At 40.8% G+C, this 22,790-nt stretch overlaps 1 protein-coding gene across 1 annotated transcript in view; it reads right to left on the bottom strand.

Annotated features, from left to right (window-relative positions):
* Positions 1-22,790, bottom strand: part of cacng2a (calcium channel, voltage-dependent, gamma subunit 2a) — a 117,034-nt gene that overhangs the window by 52,988 nt on the left and 41,256 nt on the right. The window contains exon 2 of the mRNA XM_062050276.1: positions 8,269-8,352. Within this exon, the coding sequence (XP_061906260.1) occupies positions 8,269-8,352 (84 nt within the window). The remainder of the gene's footprint in view (positions 1-8,268; positions 8,353-22,790) is intronic.

A 22,790-nucleotide genomic window follows, 5' to 3' on the forward strand; every position in this document is an offset into this window, starting at 1 on the left:
ATGTACCATTGTAGCAATATAAAATATAACATATATGTAATATTTACATTTCATATATACAGTATATAATATATACTGATATATTATTAGAATATATTATATTATATTATAATATATGCAATATATAACAAAATCCAATTACCATGTACAAAATTACAGTTTATGTAACAGCTGCAGCAAAAAAAAGGGCATTATAAAATAAAGAGTAGATCCGGCAGAAAATATACAAAGAGAAAGAGAGGTAGCTAACATGGAAGCGGTCAGGTTGCTGCTGCTAGCCACAACAGTAGCAGCTGTTTGCTTAAACCTGCGCTGAATGGAGTAGGTGCGGCCAATCCAGGGGGCCCTTAAAGTAATCTTAAATCGTGTGATGTGGGTTATACTTGAATTGCTATTGTGACATCCAGTGGACACATTTAGAACAGCAGTTTCCTTCATTAAAAAAATGCATCTCATTTTTATATTTAGCAAACTGATTTTGCGGGCCTGACACGGCCCGCGGGCCTTACGTTTGACACCCCTGTTCTAAACAGTTAGGAAAAAAGAAGGCAGCGTTTCCCACGGCGGCGTGCCGACTCATCAGCGGGCAGTTGGCACGCGCGTCCTCTTTCTATTATTTGTATGGGCGTCTTGCGTAACGGGGCGTTTCTTTGCCTCCTCCTTCCTGCGCTCTCAGCTGCTTAGCGCCCAGTGGAGCAGTGGATGATGGGAGCTCAGACACGGCATGATCTAAAAACCCACTGGCGCTTCAGTGCGCCTCAGCTGCCTTACATAATCCCGTGTGGATGTGCAAAGTGCCACGCTACTGGGACGCACGGAAACACACACACAGGGAAGTGCGTGTGTTTGTGTGTCCTGCGTGATGTTTTGACTCCCCGCCTCCCCACGTTAGGTGATGACATCACTGGTGTGCCCCCTCAGTTTTGGACATCTCCCCTCGTGATGTCACTTCCGGCCGGGCCTTCACCTGGAGTGACACGTTACGCAACATGGCGTGCGGGAGCGGAGGAGGCTTATCATCCGCGGCCACCCAGAGGCGGCGTGACGCGCGTCCTCGTGCGAATAACAGGTGTGCCGCGCAAAAAAAAAAACACACAACGGAGGAGGGCGCTAAACGCGGGGACGTTCAAGGCTGTGACCCCAGCGACCCCCCCCCATGCATTCTGGGAAAAGCTTCCGTGTTGACTCATCTTGACATTGGGCGGCGTGCGCGTCCTGACATAAAATGACGCCGTGGAGGGAAGAGAGGCCTGACCCATATAAGAAGGAGGCTGAAATATTTATGGACGCGAGTGTCCTAATTGGCAAGCCACTGGGAGCGCCGCGGCCCTCTCGTCCAATCGGAGCCTGACGTATCCTCGCTCAAGCGCCGCTGTCACCGCCATCTCGTTAGAGGGCCGGCCCGCCTTTCGTCCGACATTGTTAGCATCATTAGCGGCGCTGTTATCATAAGCGTGCTCCCTGGCACGTCCAGATGGGAGCGAGCGCTCAGAGCACTAAGTCAAACACTATAATTGGCCCGGCTCAATCGCCCGCACTGGCACGCACTGCCCCTTTATGCTCACGCCCCCCCAAGATGGCGGAGGACCAGCAGCACTCTCACCTCTTTGATTCTAAGCGAGGAAAGTAACACGTCCTTAAACACGTTTTTAAAACAAAGCAGTCGCCATAGAAACCTTTAATGCAGCTGTGTCCAAAACGTGGCCCGTAGCTAATTTTTAGCAGCCCGCGGCACAACCGATAGCATTCTAATATTAGCTTGCTAGCTTTTTGGGGGGCAAATCTTGCAGGTATACACCTCAGCGTCGCACTAGCACACACTGCTAAACCTCCCCCCCCTTTATGCTCACGCCCCCCCAACATGGCGGAGGAACAGCAGCACTCTCACCTACGTGATTCTAAGCGAGGAAAGGAACACGTTTTTTAAAACAAAGCAGTCGCCATAGAAACATTTAATGCAGTGGTGGCCATTTGCGGCCTAGAGCTAATTTTTAGCGACCCGCGCCACAATCGTTAGCATTGTAATATTAGCATGCTAGCTTTTTTTGGAGGGGTGGGGGGCAAATTTTGCAGGTATACACCTCAGCGTCAAATATTTTGTTACTTGACGAATGCTACCTGTTTAGACTGACCATACGCCCTCTTTTCCCCGGACATGTCCTTTTTTTGCGGCGCTGTCCGGGCGGGATTTTTTATAAATGCCTCAAATGTCCGGCATTTTGAGTCAGGGTTGCGTGTATTTTCAATGTACGTCCAGAGTTAAGAAGGGGTTAAAAACAAAACAAATTGTGAAGGTGTGCGCACGCAGCAGCATTCGTGAGGGAGGGGCACAGACAGAGAGAGTGAGGTAGTGGATTGATTGACCATACTTGCGACAACCATTCTCCCGAATTTCTCCCGATTTTCACGCTGACAACATTATTGATGGCGTGCCTTAAAGGCACTGTCTTTGCGTGCCGGCCCAGCCACATGGTATCTACGGCTTTTCACACACACAAGTGATTGCAAGGCATACTTGGTCAAAAGCCATACAGGTCACACTGAGTGTGACTGTATAAAGAACTTTAACACTGTTACAAATATGCGCCACACTGTGAACCCACACCAAACAAGAATGACAAACACATTTCGGGAGAACGTCCGCACCGTAACACAACATAAACACAACAGAACAAATACCCAGATCCCCTTGCAGCACTAACTCTTCCGGGACGCTACAATATACACCCCCCGCTACCCCCTATAAATAAAATAAACAAAAACATAACAAAAGTGAAATAAAAAAGCTTAAAGGTGAAATGTAATTTAGAAAAAGTTGCAATGTTGACTAATAAAACAAAGCTGTTTTTTTTTCTTTCAAACTGTCATTGCTCAAAACATAATAATGAATCAAAATCAATGTTATTATGAATTATTGACCTATCCAAGGTTCCGATCACGTCACATCAAATATTCCACTTTGAAAAATATTTTTGGTGCAAGATTTTGCATATTTTGTGTGTTTGCCATAAAAAAAAAACATAGTTTTGTTTGACAAAAAAGGGCGGAAAACAAACAAATAAAAAAACAACATAAAAAAATATATATTTTTGAAATGAGGAATAGATCTGAAGTTGATGTAGACTCCAGAGATTTAAGCGTTAAATATAAAATGTATGTATGCCCTGGCACACCATTATCATCATTTCATGACCCAAGCAAAACACTTTTTACACTTTTATACTGAAATAAATACACCTACTACTTATTCAATAAAAACATAGAAAAAACTACCAGCAGCGGTAAAGTTCAGATCCATGAAGGAAAGAAGAAAGTGAATGAATGTTTATAACTGAATAAATTTACATATGTATACAAATTTGTCTTCTTTCTTTATTATTTCTTTTAATGAATTAAGTAACCTTTATGACAACCTTTTTCCAAAACACAATATAGAATGTGAGATATAACAGGATAATGCATACGTTTATCATTTGTTTTCAAAACGCTTACAAAAAAGTGGGACCCCAAAAATTTACTGTGGGACCCCATTTTTATGACTTGATGGGGTCCATAAAAACTGCTGTCAACAGAGGAGAAAAAATGCTTTATTTAAATAAATACATTATTTATAAAGCAAGTTCAAGTATCATTGGCAAATTTTCACCTAGTCCCGGCCTTGGCGTGCTGCCCGCCTTGGCACGCATATGTGTCCTCTTTTTGGGATTTCAGAATATGGTCAGCCTATACCTGTTAGCATGCTAACCAGAGGTGGGCATCTTACGATTTAGGAGCTACACGATTCGATTAAAAATCGTTTATTTTAATTTATGTGGTTTTACATTTCTTTTTGTGTCACTAAATAAGCATTAATCACTTGCAACTTTTAAAAAACAGTACATTTGTATTACAAAGTCCCAATACATTTATCAAAGTAATAGAAATGTGTGCAAAACTGGAACCTAAGTGCCCTAAAATAAAGGAGCTAGTCGGTGAGGTGGCTCACTACAGTCAGCCAAGTTTTAGAACTGTCTGCATGACTTTATTTACAGTAAATAAATAAAAGATTATTGATGTCAAATAGTCGATTTTACATTTGCCGGTCCGAATTGCGATGCACCTAAAAATCGATGATTTCCCCCACCTCTAAAGCTAATGGTGGAGGTTTAAGTTTATTTCAAATATTCTCTTTACAACATGTCTGAAAACGAGTAGGAAGAAGCACAGCTTATTTATTCCCACCTCTTTTCCAATTCATAGCAATTACTAACACATATGTTCACTTCCTGTTCTCATTTTGTTCCACAATAAATGAATGATGAATACAAAAGTTCTCTTGATAAATAGTTGCGTTATATGTTCAGTTATGATTCAAATAATGAGATGAATGTTCAATACAGTTCAAAACTCTTCCTTTTTGTACACTTTTAGTTTGAACAGCCTCTTAAATTAGATCTTTTTTGCCAAATTCATTCCATACTCTAATTTAATTCCACATACTGACACACTAAAAGTCCCTAGCAGGCTAGCTTTTTCAGCAAATTTTATAGGTATACACCATTGTCATATTTTGGTACTTGATGTATGCTAATGTTAGCATGCTAGCATTTATAAACACATTTTTCAGGTATACATGGCAGAGTAATATATTTTGGTAATGGACGAATGCTACAGTTAGTATTTTAGCATGCTAACGTTAGCATACTAGTTTTTCTTAGCTAACTTAGCAGGTTAACGCCTCAATGTCATATATTTTGGTATTTCCCTAAGGCTAACTGTAAGCATGCTATTGTCAGCATAGCACTAGACCAGGGGTCGGCAACCCAAAATGTTGAAAAAGCCATATTTGACCAAAAATACAAAAAATAAATCTGTCTGGAGCCGCAAAAAATTAAAAGCCGTCTATAAGTTTTATAATGAAGGCAACACATGACGTAAGTGTCCATATTAGGTACAATATACTATCAAAATTACTTTAAAAGTCTTATACAAGTGTTATAATGAAGGGCAACACATGACATAAGTGTCCATATAAGCTATAATAGCCTACTATCAAATTAATTAAAAAGTCTTCTATAAGTGTTATAATGAAGGCAACACATGACGTAAGTGTCCATATTAGCTATTATAGCCTACTATCAAAATGAATTTAAAAGTCTTATAAGTGTTTTAATGAAGGCAACACATGACGTAAGTGTCTATATTAGCTTACTATCAAAATGACTATGTGTCGCAAGCTGAATTAAATTTTCGTTGACATAAATGTTGAAATGTATTTTTATTATACACATTTGTACATTAGAAACCATTAGTAAATCAGAGGCTACTCAGAAGGTGAGATAACTCCTGGAAATTACTGGCTTTTAATGGCCAAAGGTATAGATGTGTGTGTCCAAGTTAAAGGAAACTGCAGGCCGTCTTCTTCTAATGGATTTATTACAATCTTTGGCAAGCTAGGTAATGTTTGTTGTGGTCTGGAACAACATGGCACACAAACAACTATCAGAAAGGCAGCCAATATTATATACAGATAATGTGTCATGAGACATGCAAAATTAAATTTTATACAGTGGATAAAAGTAAAGGATGTTAAATGAGCTCAAATGTACCTACAAATGAGGCAAAATGATGCAATATGTACATACAGCTAGCCTAAATAGCCTGATAGCATTGATTAGCTTGCAGTCACGCACTGACCAAATATGCTTGATTAGCACTCCAACAAGTCAATAACATCAACAAAGCGCACCTTTGTGCATTCACCCACAGCATGAAATTTTTGGTGGACAAAATGAGACAAAGAAGGAGTGGAAGATTTTACATGTAAACAAACTGTTGTGTCACAGTCCACACTATGGTGAGTTCAAGAACCGCCGAAATTAGTAGGACAAAACGATGTTCACCAAATACTCTCATCAGTGAAGCATACACACAAACATATTAAACTATGGACTTTCTAACAATTGGGAAAATGTGTGTTATGTTTGTCCTAAAACAAACAAAAAAAATGTTCCCACAACTTTTTCCATTTTAAGTCCTTTTTTAAAAATGCTCCAGGGAGCCACTAGGGCAGGGGTGGGCAATTAATTTCTACCGGGGGCCGCATGAGCAACCCGAGCACTGCTGGAGGGCCACATCGACAATATTTCAATTAAATTTTGCTCAATATTATTTTTGATATACCGTAAGATAAATAATAATAATAATAATAATAATAATTAATAATAATAATAATAATAATAATTTCATTTAACCTAACTTAACTTTATACAAAAGCAGATTGCTTTTGATGGTTTTATTTTTAACACTGTCTTACACTACACTCCTTGATGTATAATACAATGCAAAAATGTCAATTTCTGCACAGGGTTAATTTAAAGTTTATCCTGCATCCTCTTTAAAAGTCCAACATTTTTTCCCGTCAGATTTGGACAACCATCTGTTGTCACACCTGCCAGCTTGTCCCATTTCAGTCCTAACATGTCCAAACACGCATTTACCTATGTGAACAAGTCATCACCTGTGGTTGTCTCTTTAATTGACTGCATGGCCGCCAGCTCCTCCGTGATTTGAAAGTCTGCAGTAAGAAGATGAGCAGCTGGGCGGTGTTACGTACATCGCAGCTCTCATCCAAAGCCAGCGAAAAACAGTCAAAGTCGGCCGTTCTGTTCTTCAGCTGAAGCTCCAAGTTTCCGGGCATGTCAGCGCAACAGAGTCCAATAAGCACTCCTTAATAAACTCTCCGTCAGAAAACGCCTTACTTTTTCTGGCGATTTTGTGAGAAATGACGAAACTTGTCCTGACGGCTGCTTCTCTGGGGGTGTGAAATTTGGCAAAAAGTCCTTGTTGGGTTTGCAGTTTTACCATCAACGCATCAGCCTCCCTTGCGCGCTCTTCATCAGACAGATTCCGCTATTTTTCCTCGTGCTTCGACGTGTAGTGGCGATTCAAATTATATTCTTTAAACACAGCAACCTGTGTACCACAAATTAAGCACACGGCTTTACCTTTAATTTCTGTAAAGAAATACTTGGCAGTTCATGTCTTCTTGGAAACACGCCATTCGTCATCAACTTTTCTCTTTTTAGCGTGAGCTGACATCTCGGGGATAACCGTGCGTCACTTGTCGCTGTGCACCTTCACTCACAGGTTACACCCGGACATACATCCATAAATAACAATTTTCAAAATAAAAGCAGCACAGTTGTATTGCACGCACGACATAGATGTTTTTTTTAATTTATTTTTGTAATTTGTGATTGCCGCTGTTCACATTCACTCACAATCACGCATACGTCCACACGGAAGTAATACAAATAACGCTTTTCAAAACAAAAGCAGCACTGTTGTATTGCACACTCGACATAGATACTTTTTTAAATTAATTTTTTAATTTATGATTGGCCTCACGCAGGCCGGACAGGGACGCACAAAGGGCCGGATGTGGCCCGCGGGCCGCTGAATGCCCAGGTCTGCACTAGGGCTTCACTAAAGAGCCGCGGGTTGCTGACCCCCGTACTAGACACTAGTAGACGCTATCTCGCCAACATGCTAACTGTTAGGACTTCAGTTCGGCTTTGGCTCTTCCGCATTGACACAAAATTTCTACTGAAATTGCATTTTGTAGTTTAAAAAAAAATTGATATACTGTACCGGCTTTGAAGGTAAAACCTACCAAAATGGCCCCCCCGCATCCTTTGATTTGTCAGTCTGTGGCCCTCGGGGGAAAAAGTTTGGGCACCCCTGCTTTAACGGTTCCGTGATAATGATGCCACGCGGTCACCATGGCAATCACTATGACTGGTGTCGGTGGTCTCCTGTGTCAACAACCGCATCAAATTGCACACGCACCGCTTGAAGCAGCCAATCAGAACGCAGCATTATGATGATGATGATGATGCTCACAGCGCAGCACAACAAGCTGTCAGTGTGATTTTTAGGATGAGTACACAAATGAGGCTGCTGTTTCTGTGTGTGTGTGTGCGAGAGAGAGAGAGAGGTAAAGGGAGCACTAATCAATAGACAGTGTTGACTGAGTACACACAGCACTATAACACTGCAAAGTTGTGTTGTTACACATCAGCAGCAACAACACACCAGCTGCTTGGCAGGCCTCAGTGTGCTGGTGGAGTGTGTGTGTGTGTGTGTGTGTGTTTTCAACACAGCGGCCAAGTGGCATCCTGGCATGGAAGACTAGTCTGACACGCAGCCAACAAGCATCTCAAACACACTCCCCCAGGAAGAGTCGGGAGAAGCCCGTCGGTGAAACATTCGGAAGTGTGTACTCACGCAGGAAGTACTCTGACGGGTCCGCTTCGTAATCTGTGTCCTCGGGAAAGTGGTCGATCTGTTTGCACATCCCCTTGAAGTTTCCTGGTGAGAAGACGAAAAGAAAGATTTAAACTTTGGCCCTGGACTTTTAAGTCTTCTACAATAACAACGAGACCATGCAATTTCGGGAGACATTGCGTGTGAATGCTGTGTGTGCGTAACCCGCGGAAACGCACGAGTCGCGATACGCGCAATGGCACTCAATGCATAAGTTGGCATGTGGAGAGATAGAATGGGACAAGTACCAACTTATATGACTCTGAGGCGTATGCATGTAAAATTAGCAAAGCAATCTAGCGTTAACATGTTAACGTTAGTATGCTAACAGTTAACAAGTGTCAAGTACCAAATTATATGATTTTGAGGCTAAAAATTTTTAGCATGCTAACATTAGCATGGTAGCATTTACCAAGTGGTATGACTGAGGTGTACGGCGGCAAAATTGGCAAAAAATGTTAGCATGCTAGCGTGTGCCGAGCACCAAGTTACCGTATTTTCCAGACTATAAGCCGCACCCACTAATTTTTAGGGAAAATATTTTTCCCATGTATTAGTCGCACCGGACTGACTATAAGGCGCATATATATATGTTTTGTAATTAGTTATTTATATATGCTAGCATGTGCCAAGCACTAAGTTACGGTATTTTCCGGACTATAGAGCGCACCGGTGTATAAGCCGCACCCACTAAATTTTAGGAAAACCATTTTCTTTCCCCATATATTAGTCGCACCGGACTGACTATAAGCCGCAGATATATATGTTTCGAAAATGAGTTATTTACTCATAAAGTTTTAGTACATGTTTATTTACATACCTTAAAATGGCTGATCAAACAAAACCGAAGTCATGGTCATGGACCCACTAGTTTTTGGAAGCTAACTCAACAAAAGTCCACGGTGACATTTTAGTGACTTTACTGAGGAATTTGTGAAACTGAAACAATACAAAAAGAATGTCGTTGCAAGTTAATAATACTAACACAGACAACGTGTTAGCGTATTAGCTCATGCGAACGACGCTAGCTTGATTACATTACGACAGCACATACAAATATGCATGAAAGCACTCCAACAGACATCACACATGGGACGGATTAGTAAGTAAAAATTGTTTTAGTTATATTGTAAGACTTAAAAACATTGCTTGTAATGATAAATCAATAATCCGTACGAGTAGAAACGCGAAGGACGTTTAGAAGATGGAACGGCACTTCTACTTCCAGTTCAAAGCTTTAAACAGCAGAAATTCACGTTCACCCAGCTGCATCTGCAGTGAGGGAACTCATCCAAAAGATGGCCCCATAGCACAAACAATAACACACCATTTAAGTGTCTGTGCATGTGCATAATGAAAACTATTTGCTTTATGGCCATCAATGAAGAAAAATCCTGTACTGTTTTATAAGCCGCAACGTCAAAGCGTAGGAAAAAAGTAGCGCCTTCTAGCCCGGAATTTAAGGTCCCAAGTTCTATGACTCTAAAGTTATATGACTTTGAGCTGTGCGGCGGCAAAATGGGCTAAAAATGTTAGCATAAAAATAATAATAATAATAATAATAATAATGGATTAGATTTATATAGCGCTTTTCTAGACACTCAAAGCGCTTCACAGAGAAGTGAGAACCCATCATTCATTTTTACAACTCATGCTAGCATGTGCCAAGTGCTAAGTAATATGACTGAGGTGTACGGCAGCAAAATTGGTGAAAAAAGTTAGCATGCTAACAATAGCATTTTATCTCCCAGCCCAATGTCCACGTGTGTGGACACATGCAGTAGTGGTGCACGATAAATATCGGGCCGATTAGAAGAATTTTGACGTCGTACCAATAAATGGGATTTAAAAAAATAGTTCAGGTAAAACCAATTAAAACACGCTTTAATGAGGTGAGATTAATCGTGTTGTTGGTATGTTAGGGTGAGCAAAACAAGCTGCCCTTTTCTCCTATTCGTGCTGTAAACTTCCCATGAGCTGTTGATCGTATCGGATTTCTTCCCTACACTTTTCGTGTGTGATTTGCACCAAATGATCTGCAGACCTTTCGCGAGAAGGTGGGGCGGGGGAAAAAACATCACGCTTCAACACATCAAACCTCGTCAGCCGGTTTCTGAAACGCCAGCGTTGCTACGACAGTGTTTCGAAAGCCTATGAAGATGCCTGCTGCTCAAGAAGCTGCGGCAAAGAAATGTTCCAACATTTTTAAAGTGCAAAAAAACGATCCAAGGACTAAAGCGATCTGTGATTTCATTCTGGAAATGAGGGCGCTGATCAACCAGCACTTGGCAGTTGTTGAAGATCAAATCCATCTTTGTTTGAATCTTTCTTACCTCCAGGTGTGCACAAACTACGCTTAATTCTACATTTGAAAAATTATCCATGTAAATATGATATCGGTATCGGTCTTGAGAGGCAGGAAGTTGTCTGTATCGGCTTGATAAAGCACAACAATATCGTGCCTCCCCAATATAGGCAGGACGAGGGCTTGTCAGTGTACATCCATGAGAAGGTGGTCTCCTCGCAGGCTGTGAGGCCTCTCAGGCGGCAGGTGGCGACGTGTAAACAAGCGGTGCACAGCTGTGCGGAGCTGGAGCCGCGCCAACATGGCGCTCATCTTGTTTGGCCGACACCTTCCTCGCATTCCATCCAGCAGGCAGCAGGTTTTCTCTTCCAACCCGCCCTGCTTCCCAAGCCAAGGTCCAGCCGGCATCAGGTGCACGCAATGGCCGCCGCCTTCCTCCCACCAAATATCTCGGGAAGGACAGCGGCGGCCATTGCGTGCACCTGATGCTGGCTGGACCTTTAATTACTTGTGTGAAGTTGCCCCTCCAACATTGTTAAAACTTTACCAAACTTACTAAAGGACTCGGGATCTTTCTGTGTGGAGTTTGCATGTTCTCCCCGTGACTGTGTGGGTTCCCTGCGGGTACGCCGGCTTCCTCCCACCTCCAAAGACATGCACCTGGGGATAGGTTGATTGGCAACACTAAATGGTCCCTAGTGTGTGAATGTGAGTGTGAATGTTGTCTATCTGTGTTGGCCCTGTGATGAGGTGGCGACTTGTCCAGGGTGTACCCTGCCTTCTGTCCGAATGCAGCTGAGATAGGCTCCAGCGACCCCGAAAGGGACAGGCGGTAGAAAATGGATGGATGGATGGAACACGCCCCCCCTCCAGCCCCTCTTCTCAAAACCTACCCAAAATTTAACCAGTTAAAATGAAGGTGCAAAAATAAGCAACAAGTAAGAAATGCTAAATAAAGTGTGACAAAATAGTGCAAAGTTCCAAATGATTGTCACACACACACTAGGTGTGGTGAAATTTGTCCTCTGCATTTGACCCATCCCCTTGTTCACCCCCCTGGTGGGCAGCTGCACCCGGGAACCATTTTTGGTGATTTAACCCCCAATTCCAACCCTTGATGCTGAGTGCTAAGCAGGGAGGTAAAGGGTCCCATTTATTTTAGTCTTTGGTATGACTCGGCCGGGGTTTGAACTCACAACCTACCGTTCCCAGGGCGGACACTCTAACCACTAGGCCACTGAGTAGGTTGTTAAAATGTAAACATAGAGAAACCTGAGAAGAACTATCTTCTGCAGGTTTAGTGCCAGCAAGTTACAGCTGTGCTCTAAAGGGTGAGCGCTCGGGCTGTGAATCTTTGGGCACCGCATGATTCGATTCAGAATCCATTCTCGATTCAAAATTAACACTTTTTTAAAAATCACATAGGTTGCCAGTTCTATGATGAACTACATTCCTCCATAAAATAGACGAACAGCTCTGATCAATTTTTGTATTACTTCAGAGAAATCTGGTTTTGTTTCGTAAAATTCTACCCATACATTTAATGAAATCAAATACAAATAAGGCAACAAGCGAAGTATCCAACACTTAGAGGTGGGAATCTTTGGGCACCTCACGATTCGATTACGATTCAGGAGCTACGATTCGATTAAAAATCGATTATTGATGCATCTTTAATTTATGTACATTAATGCAGTTTTACACTTCTTTTTGTTTCACCGAATAAGCGTTTATAACTTGCGACTTTTAAAAACAGTGCTTGTGTAATAAACAGTTACATCAATTCCCACATTCGTTAAATGAATGGAAATGTGTGAAAAACTGCAACTCAAGTGCCTAAAATAAAGGAGCTGGTCGGATCTTTGCAGTCAGGCAATTTTTAGAAGTGTCTAAATTACTTTACTTACAATAAATAAATTGGTTATCGATTATTGACGTTTCCAAATTGGGATGCATCTAAAAATCGATTATTTCCCCCACCTCTCTTTTCTAAAGTAAATCTGTACAGCAGATATGATCATCTACATCAGGGGCGTCCAAACTTTTTCCACTGAGGGCCGCACACTGAAAAATCAAAGCAAGTGGAGATATTTTTTTATTTTAAAAACCAATACAATATATGTGTAAAAAATATACATTTAGGCCTCCACTCAGGCTTGATCCCGGGGACCCCAAAGGGTTTTGTTAAAAAAAAAAATTAAAAATGTGTCATTATTCAGTATTATTATTTTTATTATTATTCAAGTTTTAAATCCATAGATCAACATTAGGTCTGTCTGTCAATATGACGTTTTTAAAGATTTAAGTCGTATGCTCTTTTTGTCAAAGAAAACCCTGTTTTTTTTATGGAAAAAACACAAAATATGCAATATTTTCCCCCAATAACATTTTAAAGTGTTATATATTATTTGAGATTATATAATAATTGGAGCCTTAGAAAGGTCAATAACTCATAACACCATTGATTTTAATTCATTATTATTTTTTGAGCGATGACACTTAAAAACAAATCACACAAAAATTATTGGAGAACCAACTCATTAAAGTGTTAAAAAATAAATTATACATTTTTTTTACTGTTTACTTTTAACACAATAATCTCGAGATCAACTTCAGATCTATCCGTCAATTATAAGTTGTATTTTTGCTTATGTTTTTTGTTTGTTCGTTTAAGGCCCTTCTTTAAAAACAAAAACAAAAAACAGCTCAATTTTTTATAAGGCAAACACAAAATATGCAACATTTTCCCCCCAAAAATATCTCAAAGTGCAATATTTAATGTGACATAATTGGAGCCTTGGATAGGTCAATAATTCATAATAACATTGATTTTCATTCATTATTTTTTTTTAAAGAAAGAAACAGCCTGCATGGCAGCTTTGTGTTATTAGAGTAAACATTGCAACATGTTCTTGTTACATTTCACCTGTTTGGTCTTTCATACCACTTTTTATGTTTTACATTTTTTTAATCGTATTTTAAAATGGGCCGTGGGGCCGTTAAAAAATGACCTGCGGGCCGCACTTTGGACATCCCTGATCTACATCTACAGTATGATTTGTCTGAGTGGCTGTACAGGACAAATAAAAAAATAAAATAAAGAAATACATTTTAAATTGATTATTTTTAATCAATTAAGAATTGTGACAAAAAAGAATCACGATTCTTTAGATTTTTTATTTTTTTTGACACCCCTAACAAACTAGTCCTAAACGTGTGTGCAATGTTTGTGCTGCAAACATTTTTTGTCTGCCAACCCCAACTTGGGGCGGCGTGGCTCGGTTGGTAGAGCGTCCGTGCCAGCAACCTGAGGGTTCCATGTTCGATTCCGCCATGCTAGTCACTGCCGTTGTGTCCTTGGGCAAGATACTTCACCCACCTGCTCCCAGTGCCACCCACACTGGTTTAAATGTAACTTAGATAATGGGTTTCACTATGTAAAGCACTTTGAATCACTAGAGAAAAGCGCTATATAAATATAATTCACTTCACCTTGTCACAATCTCCCCAAAACTTGTCTCAAACGTTTGTGCCACAGAAATGTTTTGTCCAACTATTACAGTTGTTATGTTATTAATGCTTAATAGGACTGGTTGGTTATGAATCATGAAATGTTAATAACATAAAAAGTATAATATTTGGACAGGTGTGGGGGCTGGTTAAAAATCAAAAATGTTAATAACATAAAAAGTTAATTACATAAAAACTATAATAGTTGTAGAACTAACGATTTGGGCAAGTTTGGGGAGATTTGGGGGTGGGGACTCAGGCAGGACCTTTTGATTGAAACAGATTTCATAAACACCTTCATTAGGAGGGCTGGGGATGGTTGCCATAGTAACGGGAAGGGTTCCTTTGTTTTAGGGACCCCATGCGGGGAGACAGAGATGGCCCCCATCAGTGGCGAGCACATGGACATGAGAGAGGGAATCCATCGCTGTGATCACCATGTGTGCTTTGGGGGCCGCTGCCTGGCAACCATCTTGTCCGCGGACGGATGGCATTATGGGATGCGTTTGTAGCGCAGCCGCTTTTGTGTTGGAAGGACTTCACACAAATCCACTTTTGGAACGTGTGCTGCACTGGCCCGCCATCTAAAACCCACCTACAGGTGGAGCCGCGCTCAGCAGAGGAGGGAGGAAGGGCTCCGAGCGGGAATGGCGGGGAGCAGAGAGCTTTTGAAGGACAGAGCAGGACGAGGGAGTGGGAGGCGGAGCACGTCAAGTGTCACATTCAGGCCTCGCTAATCGCTGAGCCATGAAAAAAAAAAAAGAAAAAAAAAAAAAAGCCTCTGCAGCTTCTCACTGAGTGGCCTGCAGCTCTTCACTGATGCTAGAGTCCAACATTCCCGCTGGAAGACGAGCAGTGAGCGCCACAAAAAACCTAGCTAGCATGCTAGTATTAGCACGCCACAACCACTCTTAAGCCGCACAAAGAGGAACCGTGTGATGATAACCATAGAACAGGAAACGTAGCGAGACACACGTGACTGTCCTGGTTGCTCAGCACAAAATCCTCTCAAGGCAAACACCATGGACAGGTGTCGCTATACAGGTTGCCATGACGACCTCACATTATGGAAGAAAGCACGAAACAATTCATATCGTACCCTAAAAAGAGTCAACAAATAAAATAAAGTACATTATTTATTCATGTATTTCCTCTTTTTAACTACAGCACTTTGATCACTGATGCCTGTCACCTCACCCTAAAATGAGACTCAACCATGAAATGTGATCATTTAAATGTTTTTGCACTCTTTCACCACTGTACCTAAACGTTTTTTACTCAGTCCTGTTATCCTTTGATGCCAAATATTCAACAGGTCACATGGTCCGCAGGAAGTTGCATCAGTTAGAGTGTCCGCCCTGAGATCGGTAGGTTGGAGTTCAAATCCCAGCCGAGTCATACCAAAGACTATAAAAATGGGACCCATTACCTCCCTGCTTGGCACTCAGCATCTAGGGTTGGAGTTGGGGGTTAAATCACCTAAATGATTCCCGGGCGCGGCGCCGCTGCTGCCCACTGCTCCCCAAGGGGATGGGTCAAATGCAGAGGACAAATTTCACCACATCTAGTGTGTGTGTGACAATCATTGGTACTTTAATCTTTAATCTTTAAATTCACAGCCTCCGCAGGCCATGACAAGAACAAAAACGTTTAAATCGCAACAGTCCTGTTACCCAAATCACTTTTTTGTTCTTAAAAGACATTTTTGTTGAATCACTGTAATGTGCTTATAGCGTCGACATGCGGCTATATTTCACGTAAAAACTCACTCCTGTTACTCACAGGAGTAAAACGTTGAAAAAAGATGGAAATTTAAGTTTATTTTGAGACACAGATTCAGAAGACTGGCTCATATATTTTAGGTGAGCCAGAGTTTGACATCGGAACGGACTAATTCAGTCCCTATTTTTTTTAAGGGTAGAATGAAAACGCCATAAATTTGTCCAAAACAATGTTCTTCACTGTAAATGAGCACAAAACATTGACTCACAAAAAAAAAAAAAAAAAAAAAAAAAAAAAAAAAAATATATATATATATATATATATATATTTTTTTTTTATATATATATATTTTTTTTTTTTTAAGAATTCATTTTTAAGAATACGTTATAGGCCATTTTTATGCAACTAGAAGGAAATTTTTTTAACCTGTGAACTGTTTTGATAAAATAACACATTGCGAGAATCGGCTTGAATCGAGAATCGTGTTGAATTAAGAGTTGATTCTGAATCGAATCGTCACCCAGGGATCTGAATCCAATCGAATCGTTCAGTGCCCAAACACTAAAAACTCACTCCTGTTACTCAAGGGATTAAAACGTTGAAAAAAGATGGAAATGTAAGTTTATTTTGAGACACAGATTCAGAAGACAGAGTTTGACACTGGAACGGACTAATTTCATCCCTATTGTTGTACATGGGTGTATTTAAAACTCCATCTATTTGTCCCCCAAAAATTTCTTCACCGTTAATGAGATTCAAACCCCTTCTTAGTTATGAATAGGGGTTCACAAAAAGTGTTTCACATCCGAATTGCAATTCTTATTCATCCTGATTCATAATTTTATAAAATCATTATAAAAAAAATATAATTTTTTATATTACATTTTAATTCAAAATCCATTTTAAAAAAGACGTTTTAGGCCATTTTTATGCAACCAGAAGGAGGTTTTCAAACCTGTGAACTGTTTTGATAAATCTGTCATACATTGCGAAATTGAAATCAATTATGAATCATAATTGATTATGAATCGTTAGGTGCCCAAAGATTCACACCCGACTAAAAACTCACTCCTGTTACCCAAACGATTAAAACGTTGAGAAAAGATGGAAATGTAAGTTTATTTTTGAGACACAGATTCAGAAGACTGGCTCATTTGTTTTATGGTGGCCAGAGTTTGACACTGGACCTGATTAATTCTATCCCCATTGTTTAACATTGGTACATTTAAAACTCTTCTTATGTTCTTCACCATAAATGAGTTTGAATCCACAATAGGTTATGAAAAGGAGTGCACAAAAAATTATTCACATTTAAATCACGATTATTATTATTAATCCTGATTCAAAATTTTCAAAAATCGATAAAAATGAAATCAATTTTTTATTACTTTTTTTCAAATTTTTTATTTTAAGAATCAATTATTTAAAAATGACATTTTTAGGCCAACAAGCTTTTCTAACCTGTAACCTGTTTAGAAAAAGTTCCATTATAATTAATATATCAATCAATCAATCAATGTTTATTTATATAGCCCTAAATCACAAGTGTCTCAAAGGGCTGTACAAGCCACAACGACATCCTCGGTACAGAGCCCACATACGGGCAAGGAAAAACTCACCCCAGTGGGACGTCGGTGAATGACTATGAGAAACCTTGGAGAGGACCGCATATGTGGGTAACCCCCCCCCTCTAGGGGAGACCGAAAGCAACGGATGTCGAGTGGGTCTGACATAACATTGTGAAAGTCCAGTCCACAGTGGATCCAACACATCATCGGGAGTCCAGTCCACAGCGGGGCCAACAGGAAACCATCCCGAGCGGAGACGGGTCAGCAGCGCAGAGATGTCCCCAACCGATGCACAGGCTAGTGGTCCACCCGGGGTCCCGGCTCTGGACAGCCAGCACTTCATCCATGGCCACCGGACCTATGCGACTCCCCCTCGCAAGGGACAGGGGAGAAGAGGAGAGAAGAAAAGAAACGGCAGATCAACTGGTCTAAAAAAGGGGGGGTCTATTTAAAGGCTAGATTATACAAATGAGTTTTAAGATGGGACTTAAATGCTTCTACTGAGGTAGCATCTCTAACTGTTACCGGGAGGGCATTCCAGAGTACTGGAGCCCGAATAGAAAACGCTCTATAGCCCGCAGACTTTTTTTTGGCTCTGGGAATCACTAATAAGCCGGAGTTCTTTGAACGCAGATTTCTTGTCGGGACATATGGTACAATACAATCGGCGAGATAGGCTGGAGCTAAACCGTGTAATATTTTATACGTAAGTAGTAAAACCTTAAAGTCGCATCTTAAGTGCACAGGAAGCCAGTGCAAGTGAGCCAGTATAGGCGTAATATGATCAAACTTTCTTGTTTTTGTCAAAAGCCTTGCAGCCGCATTTTGTACCAACTGTAATCTTTTAATGCTAGACATAGGGAGGCCCGAAAATAATACGTTACAGTAATCGAGACGAGACGTAACGAACGCATGAATAATGATCTCAGCATCGCTTGTGGACAAGATGGAACGAATTTTAGCGATATTACGGAGATGAAAGAAGGCCGTTTTAGTAACACTCTTAATGTGTGACTCAAACGAGAGAGTTGGGTCGAAGATAATACCCAGATTCTTTACAGAGTCTCCTTGTTTAATTGTTTGGTTGTCAAATGTTAAGGTGGTATTATTAAATAGATGTTGGTGTCTAGCAGGACCGATAATCAGCATTTCCGTTTTCTTAGCGTTGAGTTGCAAAAAGTTAGCGGACATCCATTGTTTAATTTCATTAAGACACGCCTCCAGCTGACTACAGTCCGGCGTGTTGGTCAGCTTTAGGGGCATGTAGAGTTGAGTGTCATCAGCATAACAGTGAAAGCTAACACCGTACTTGCGTATGATGTCACCCAGCGGCAGCATGTAAATACTAAAGAGTGCAGGGCCAAGAACCGAACCCTGGGGAACTCCGCACGTTACCTTGACATAGTCCGAGGTCACATTGTTATGGGAGACGCACTGCATCCTGTCAGTAAGATAAGAGTTAAACCAAGACAAGGCTAAGTCTGACATACCAATACGTGTTTTGATACGCTCTAATAAAATATTATGATCGACGGTATCGAAAGCGGCGCTAAGATCAAGAAGCAGCAACATAGATGACGCATCAGAATCCATCGTTAGCAATAGATCATTAGTCATTTTTGCGAGGGCTGTCTCCGTAGAGTGATTTGCCCTGAAACCGGATTGAAAAGGTTCACAGAGATTGTTAGTCACTAAGTGTTCATTTAGCTGCTGTGCAACAGTTTTTTCGAGAATTTTGGAAATAAACGGAAGGTGGGAGACCGGTCGGTAGTTTACCATGAGGTCAGGATCGAGGTTAGGTCTTTTGAGCAGAGGATGAATAACCGCTTTTTTGAATGCTAGGGGAACAGTGCCGGAGGAAAGTGATAAGTTTATAATATTTAACACTGATGGACCTAATAATACAAACAGTTCCTTGATAAGTTTCCCAGGAAGTGGGTCAAGTAAACATGTTGTTTGTTTTATCCCACTTGCACGCTGTAATAATTCCTCTAATGTTATTTCATCAAAAATAGAGAGACTATTTTGGAGGGCAGTGTCCGTCGTATATACAGTCGTATTTGTGTTAATAGAACCCAGTTGTAGCTGGGATGCGTTGTCTTTAATCTCCTTTCTAATGAGTTCAATTTTCTTATTAAAGAAATTCATAAAATCATCTGCCGAGTGGGTGGAGCTACTGGGAGGAGTCCCTTGTTGGGTTAGCGATGCTACTGTACTAAACAGAAATTTAGGATCGTTTTTGTTGAGGCGGATGAGATTTGAGTAGTATTTAGCTTTAGCTAAGGTAAGCATGCGTTTATAAGTTATTAAACTATCACTCCATGCTTGATGGAAAACCTCAAGTTTAGTCGCGCGCCATTTGCGTTCCAGTTTTCTACATGATAATTTATGAGCTCTAATTTCTTCTGTAAACCATGGGGTGCGCCTTTTAGGGGCCCTTTTTTGCTTTAGCGGTGCTATACTATCAATAATTTCGCGCAAGGCATCGTCAAAGTTGTTAGTGAGTTTATCAATAGAGCCGACATAATTTGGGAATGGTGCTATTACCGAAGGCAGTAGGTCAGCAAGAGTCATCGTTGTGGCAGCATTAATGTTGCGGCCGCTATAGCAGTTATTATTATTATTAGCTTGTTGACAAAGAGTCAAAACTTCAAATTTTATAAGGTAATGATCGGACATTACTTTAGTATATGGAAGTATCATAACTTTGGAGGTGGTGACACCCCTGACAAGCACTAGATCTATTGTATTACCGTTGCGATGCGTGGGTTCATGTATTATTTGTGTAAGACCACAGCTATCAATTATGGTTTGGAGCGCCACGCACTGAGGGTCCGATGGGGTATTCATATGGATATTAAAGTCCCCCATTATGATTATATTGTCGGCGTGCGTCACTAGATCAGCAACGAACTCTGAGAATTCACTGATAAAGTCCGAATAGGGCCCAGGGGGGCGGTAGATAACAGCCAGGTCGAGAGGTAGCGGTGTGACGGACCTCATAGTAAGCACCTCAAACGATTTATATTTATTATTTAGGTTAGGGGTAAGGTTGAAATTTTCATTGTATATTAGTGCGACACCCCCTCCCCTTTTAAGAGGGCGGGCAACATGCGCATTCGTATAGTTAGGAGGAGATGCCTCATTGAGCGCAAAAAATTCGTCCGGTTTGAGCCAGGTTTCGCTAAGACCAATGACGTTAAGATTGTTGTCTCTAATGACCTCATTAACCAATAACGCCTTGGGAGACAATGATCTTATGTTTAAAAAGCCCATATTATAGGTATTGGGCTGTTTTGACGAGTTTTTGTTAAGATTATCCGTAGTGGCAATATTAACAATGTTGCGTTTATTATGCGTAGTGCACTTTAAATAGTTTCGACCATATCTAGGAATTGATATGACGGGAATTTTCCGATTGTTTGCTTGGTGCTGCAATAGACTGGACATATCATAATTTGCCACCTCAGTAGAATGCATGTCCACCTCTGACACAGACACAACAGAAAAAACATTATGTGAATTGTGTATTATTCTAAGAGAATTGCTATGCGTACATGGATTATCCAGCCTGGCGCTGGCTAGTTCTAGCTTAACTGACTCCTCACCCGGACTAACAGACATTGTAATTGCCTGTGACCGGGCTTGCTCTAGTGTAGTCAGTCAAGTGAGACTTAAATAGTAGTCTATGTTTCTAGACAGGATGATGGCGCCTTCCTGGTTAGGGTGAAGGCCGTCTCTCATCAGCAAGCCTGGTTTGCCCCAGAAAGAGGGCCAGTTATCAATAAACGTTAGTCCCTGCGTCCTACAGTAGCTAGCCAACCACTTGTTAAGCGAGACTAATCTGCTATATCTCTCATCATTGCCTCTCGCAGGCAGGGGGCCAGAGACAATTACTCGATGCCTGGACATCTTTCTGGCGAGATCACAAGTCCTGGCTATGTTTCTCTTTGTAATCTCTGACTGTCTCATTCTAGTGTCATTGGAGCCAACGTGTACAACTATATTCGCATAATTAGTGGTGCGATATACCAAAAATTACATTGCGAGAATCGGTTTCAATCGAGAATCATGTTCAATTTAATCGAATCGTCCCCCCGGGAATCGGATCGAATTGTTAGGTGCCCAAAGATTCACACGCCTAACTAAGACAGGGAGTACTGTTGGTGTATTTCTCTGAAAATGACTTCTGTTTACATACTACACACTCTCAGTGGAGCTGTGTGAGCAAACTAGCGTGTGTGTGTGTGTGAACGTGTGTGTCTTTGCAGGATGATTCGACATGCAGCTGGCCGTCGCGCGTTCGCAGTGGGCCTAACGGGGGGAAGCACTTCAATTAGCGTGCTGAGAGATTGATGCCGCACTTAAATGCTCCAAATGGTCCTTTTCTTGTAGGACATGTAAACTCAGCAGGCCGCTAAATGTTTTATAATGGCATTTATTTCCCAGACCTCGTCGTGTCAATGCGAGCGCGGGGACGCTCGCTGGCAAGAGTCCACAAGGCGGGACGTCAAAAAGAAACGTCCGACGCGCCAAAGTTAGCATTAGTTCGTATCGTAGACGCTCCGTTTCCAAGGAGAACTCTTTTGAAGCGTGGCAGACAGAAGGATCAAAGATGGCTGCTGGAATGCTAATTACAACGTTTACGTCAGCCGACGGGAGATAACAACAACAAAGTTCATTAGTTGTACAAAGTACTCAAAAAAAGACAACCTTCAAGATGCTTACATTTGCAGGCTTGGTCCATAAAACTGACAGAAAGATGGCTGCCAATATTATAATCTGGTGGTGTGGGAAAAAATCGATTCGAATTCGAATCGCGATTCTCACGTTGTGCGATTCAGATTTGATTCTCATTTTTAAAAAATCTATTTTTTTTATTTTTTGTAAATGAATCAATCCAACAAAACAATACACAGCAATACCATAACAATGCAATCCAATTCCAAAACCAAACCCGACCCAGCAACACTCAGAATAGCAATAAACAGAGCAATTGAGAGGAGACACAAACACGACACAGAACAAACCAAAAGTAGTGAAACAAAAATGAATATTATCAACAACAGTATCAATATTAGTTACAATTTCAACATAGCAGTGATTAAAAATCCCTCATTGACATTATCATTAGACATTTATAAAAATTAAAAAAAAGAACAATAGTGTCACAGTGGCTTACACTTGCATCACATCTCATAAGCTTGACAACACACTGTGTCCAATATTTTCACAAAGATAAAATAAGTCATATTTTTGGTTCATTTAATAGTTAAAACAAATTTACATTATTGCAATCAGTTGATAAAACATTGTCCTTTACAATTATAAAAGCTTTTTACAAAAATCTACTACTCTGCTTGCATGTCAGCAGACTG

This window comes from Entelurus aequoreus, linkage group LG06 (genome assembly GCF_033978785.1).
Source record: "Entelurus aequoreus isolate RoL-2023_Sb linkage group LG06, RoL_Eaeq_v1.1, whole genome shotgun sequence".
Taxonomy (NCBI): domain Eukaryota; kingdom Metazoa; phylum Chordata; class Actinopteri; order Syngnathiformes; family Syngnathidae; genus Entelurus; species Entelurus aequoreus.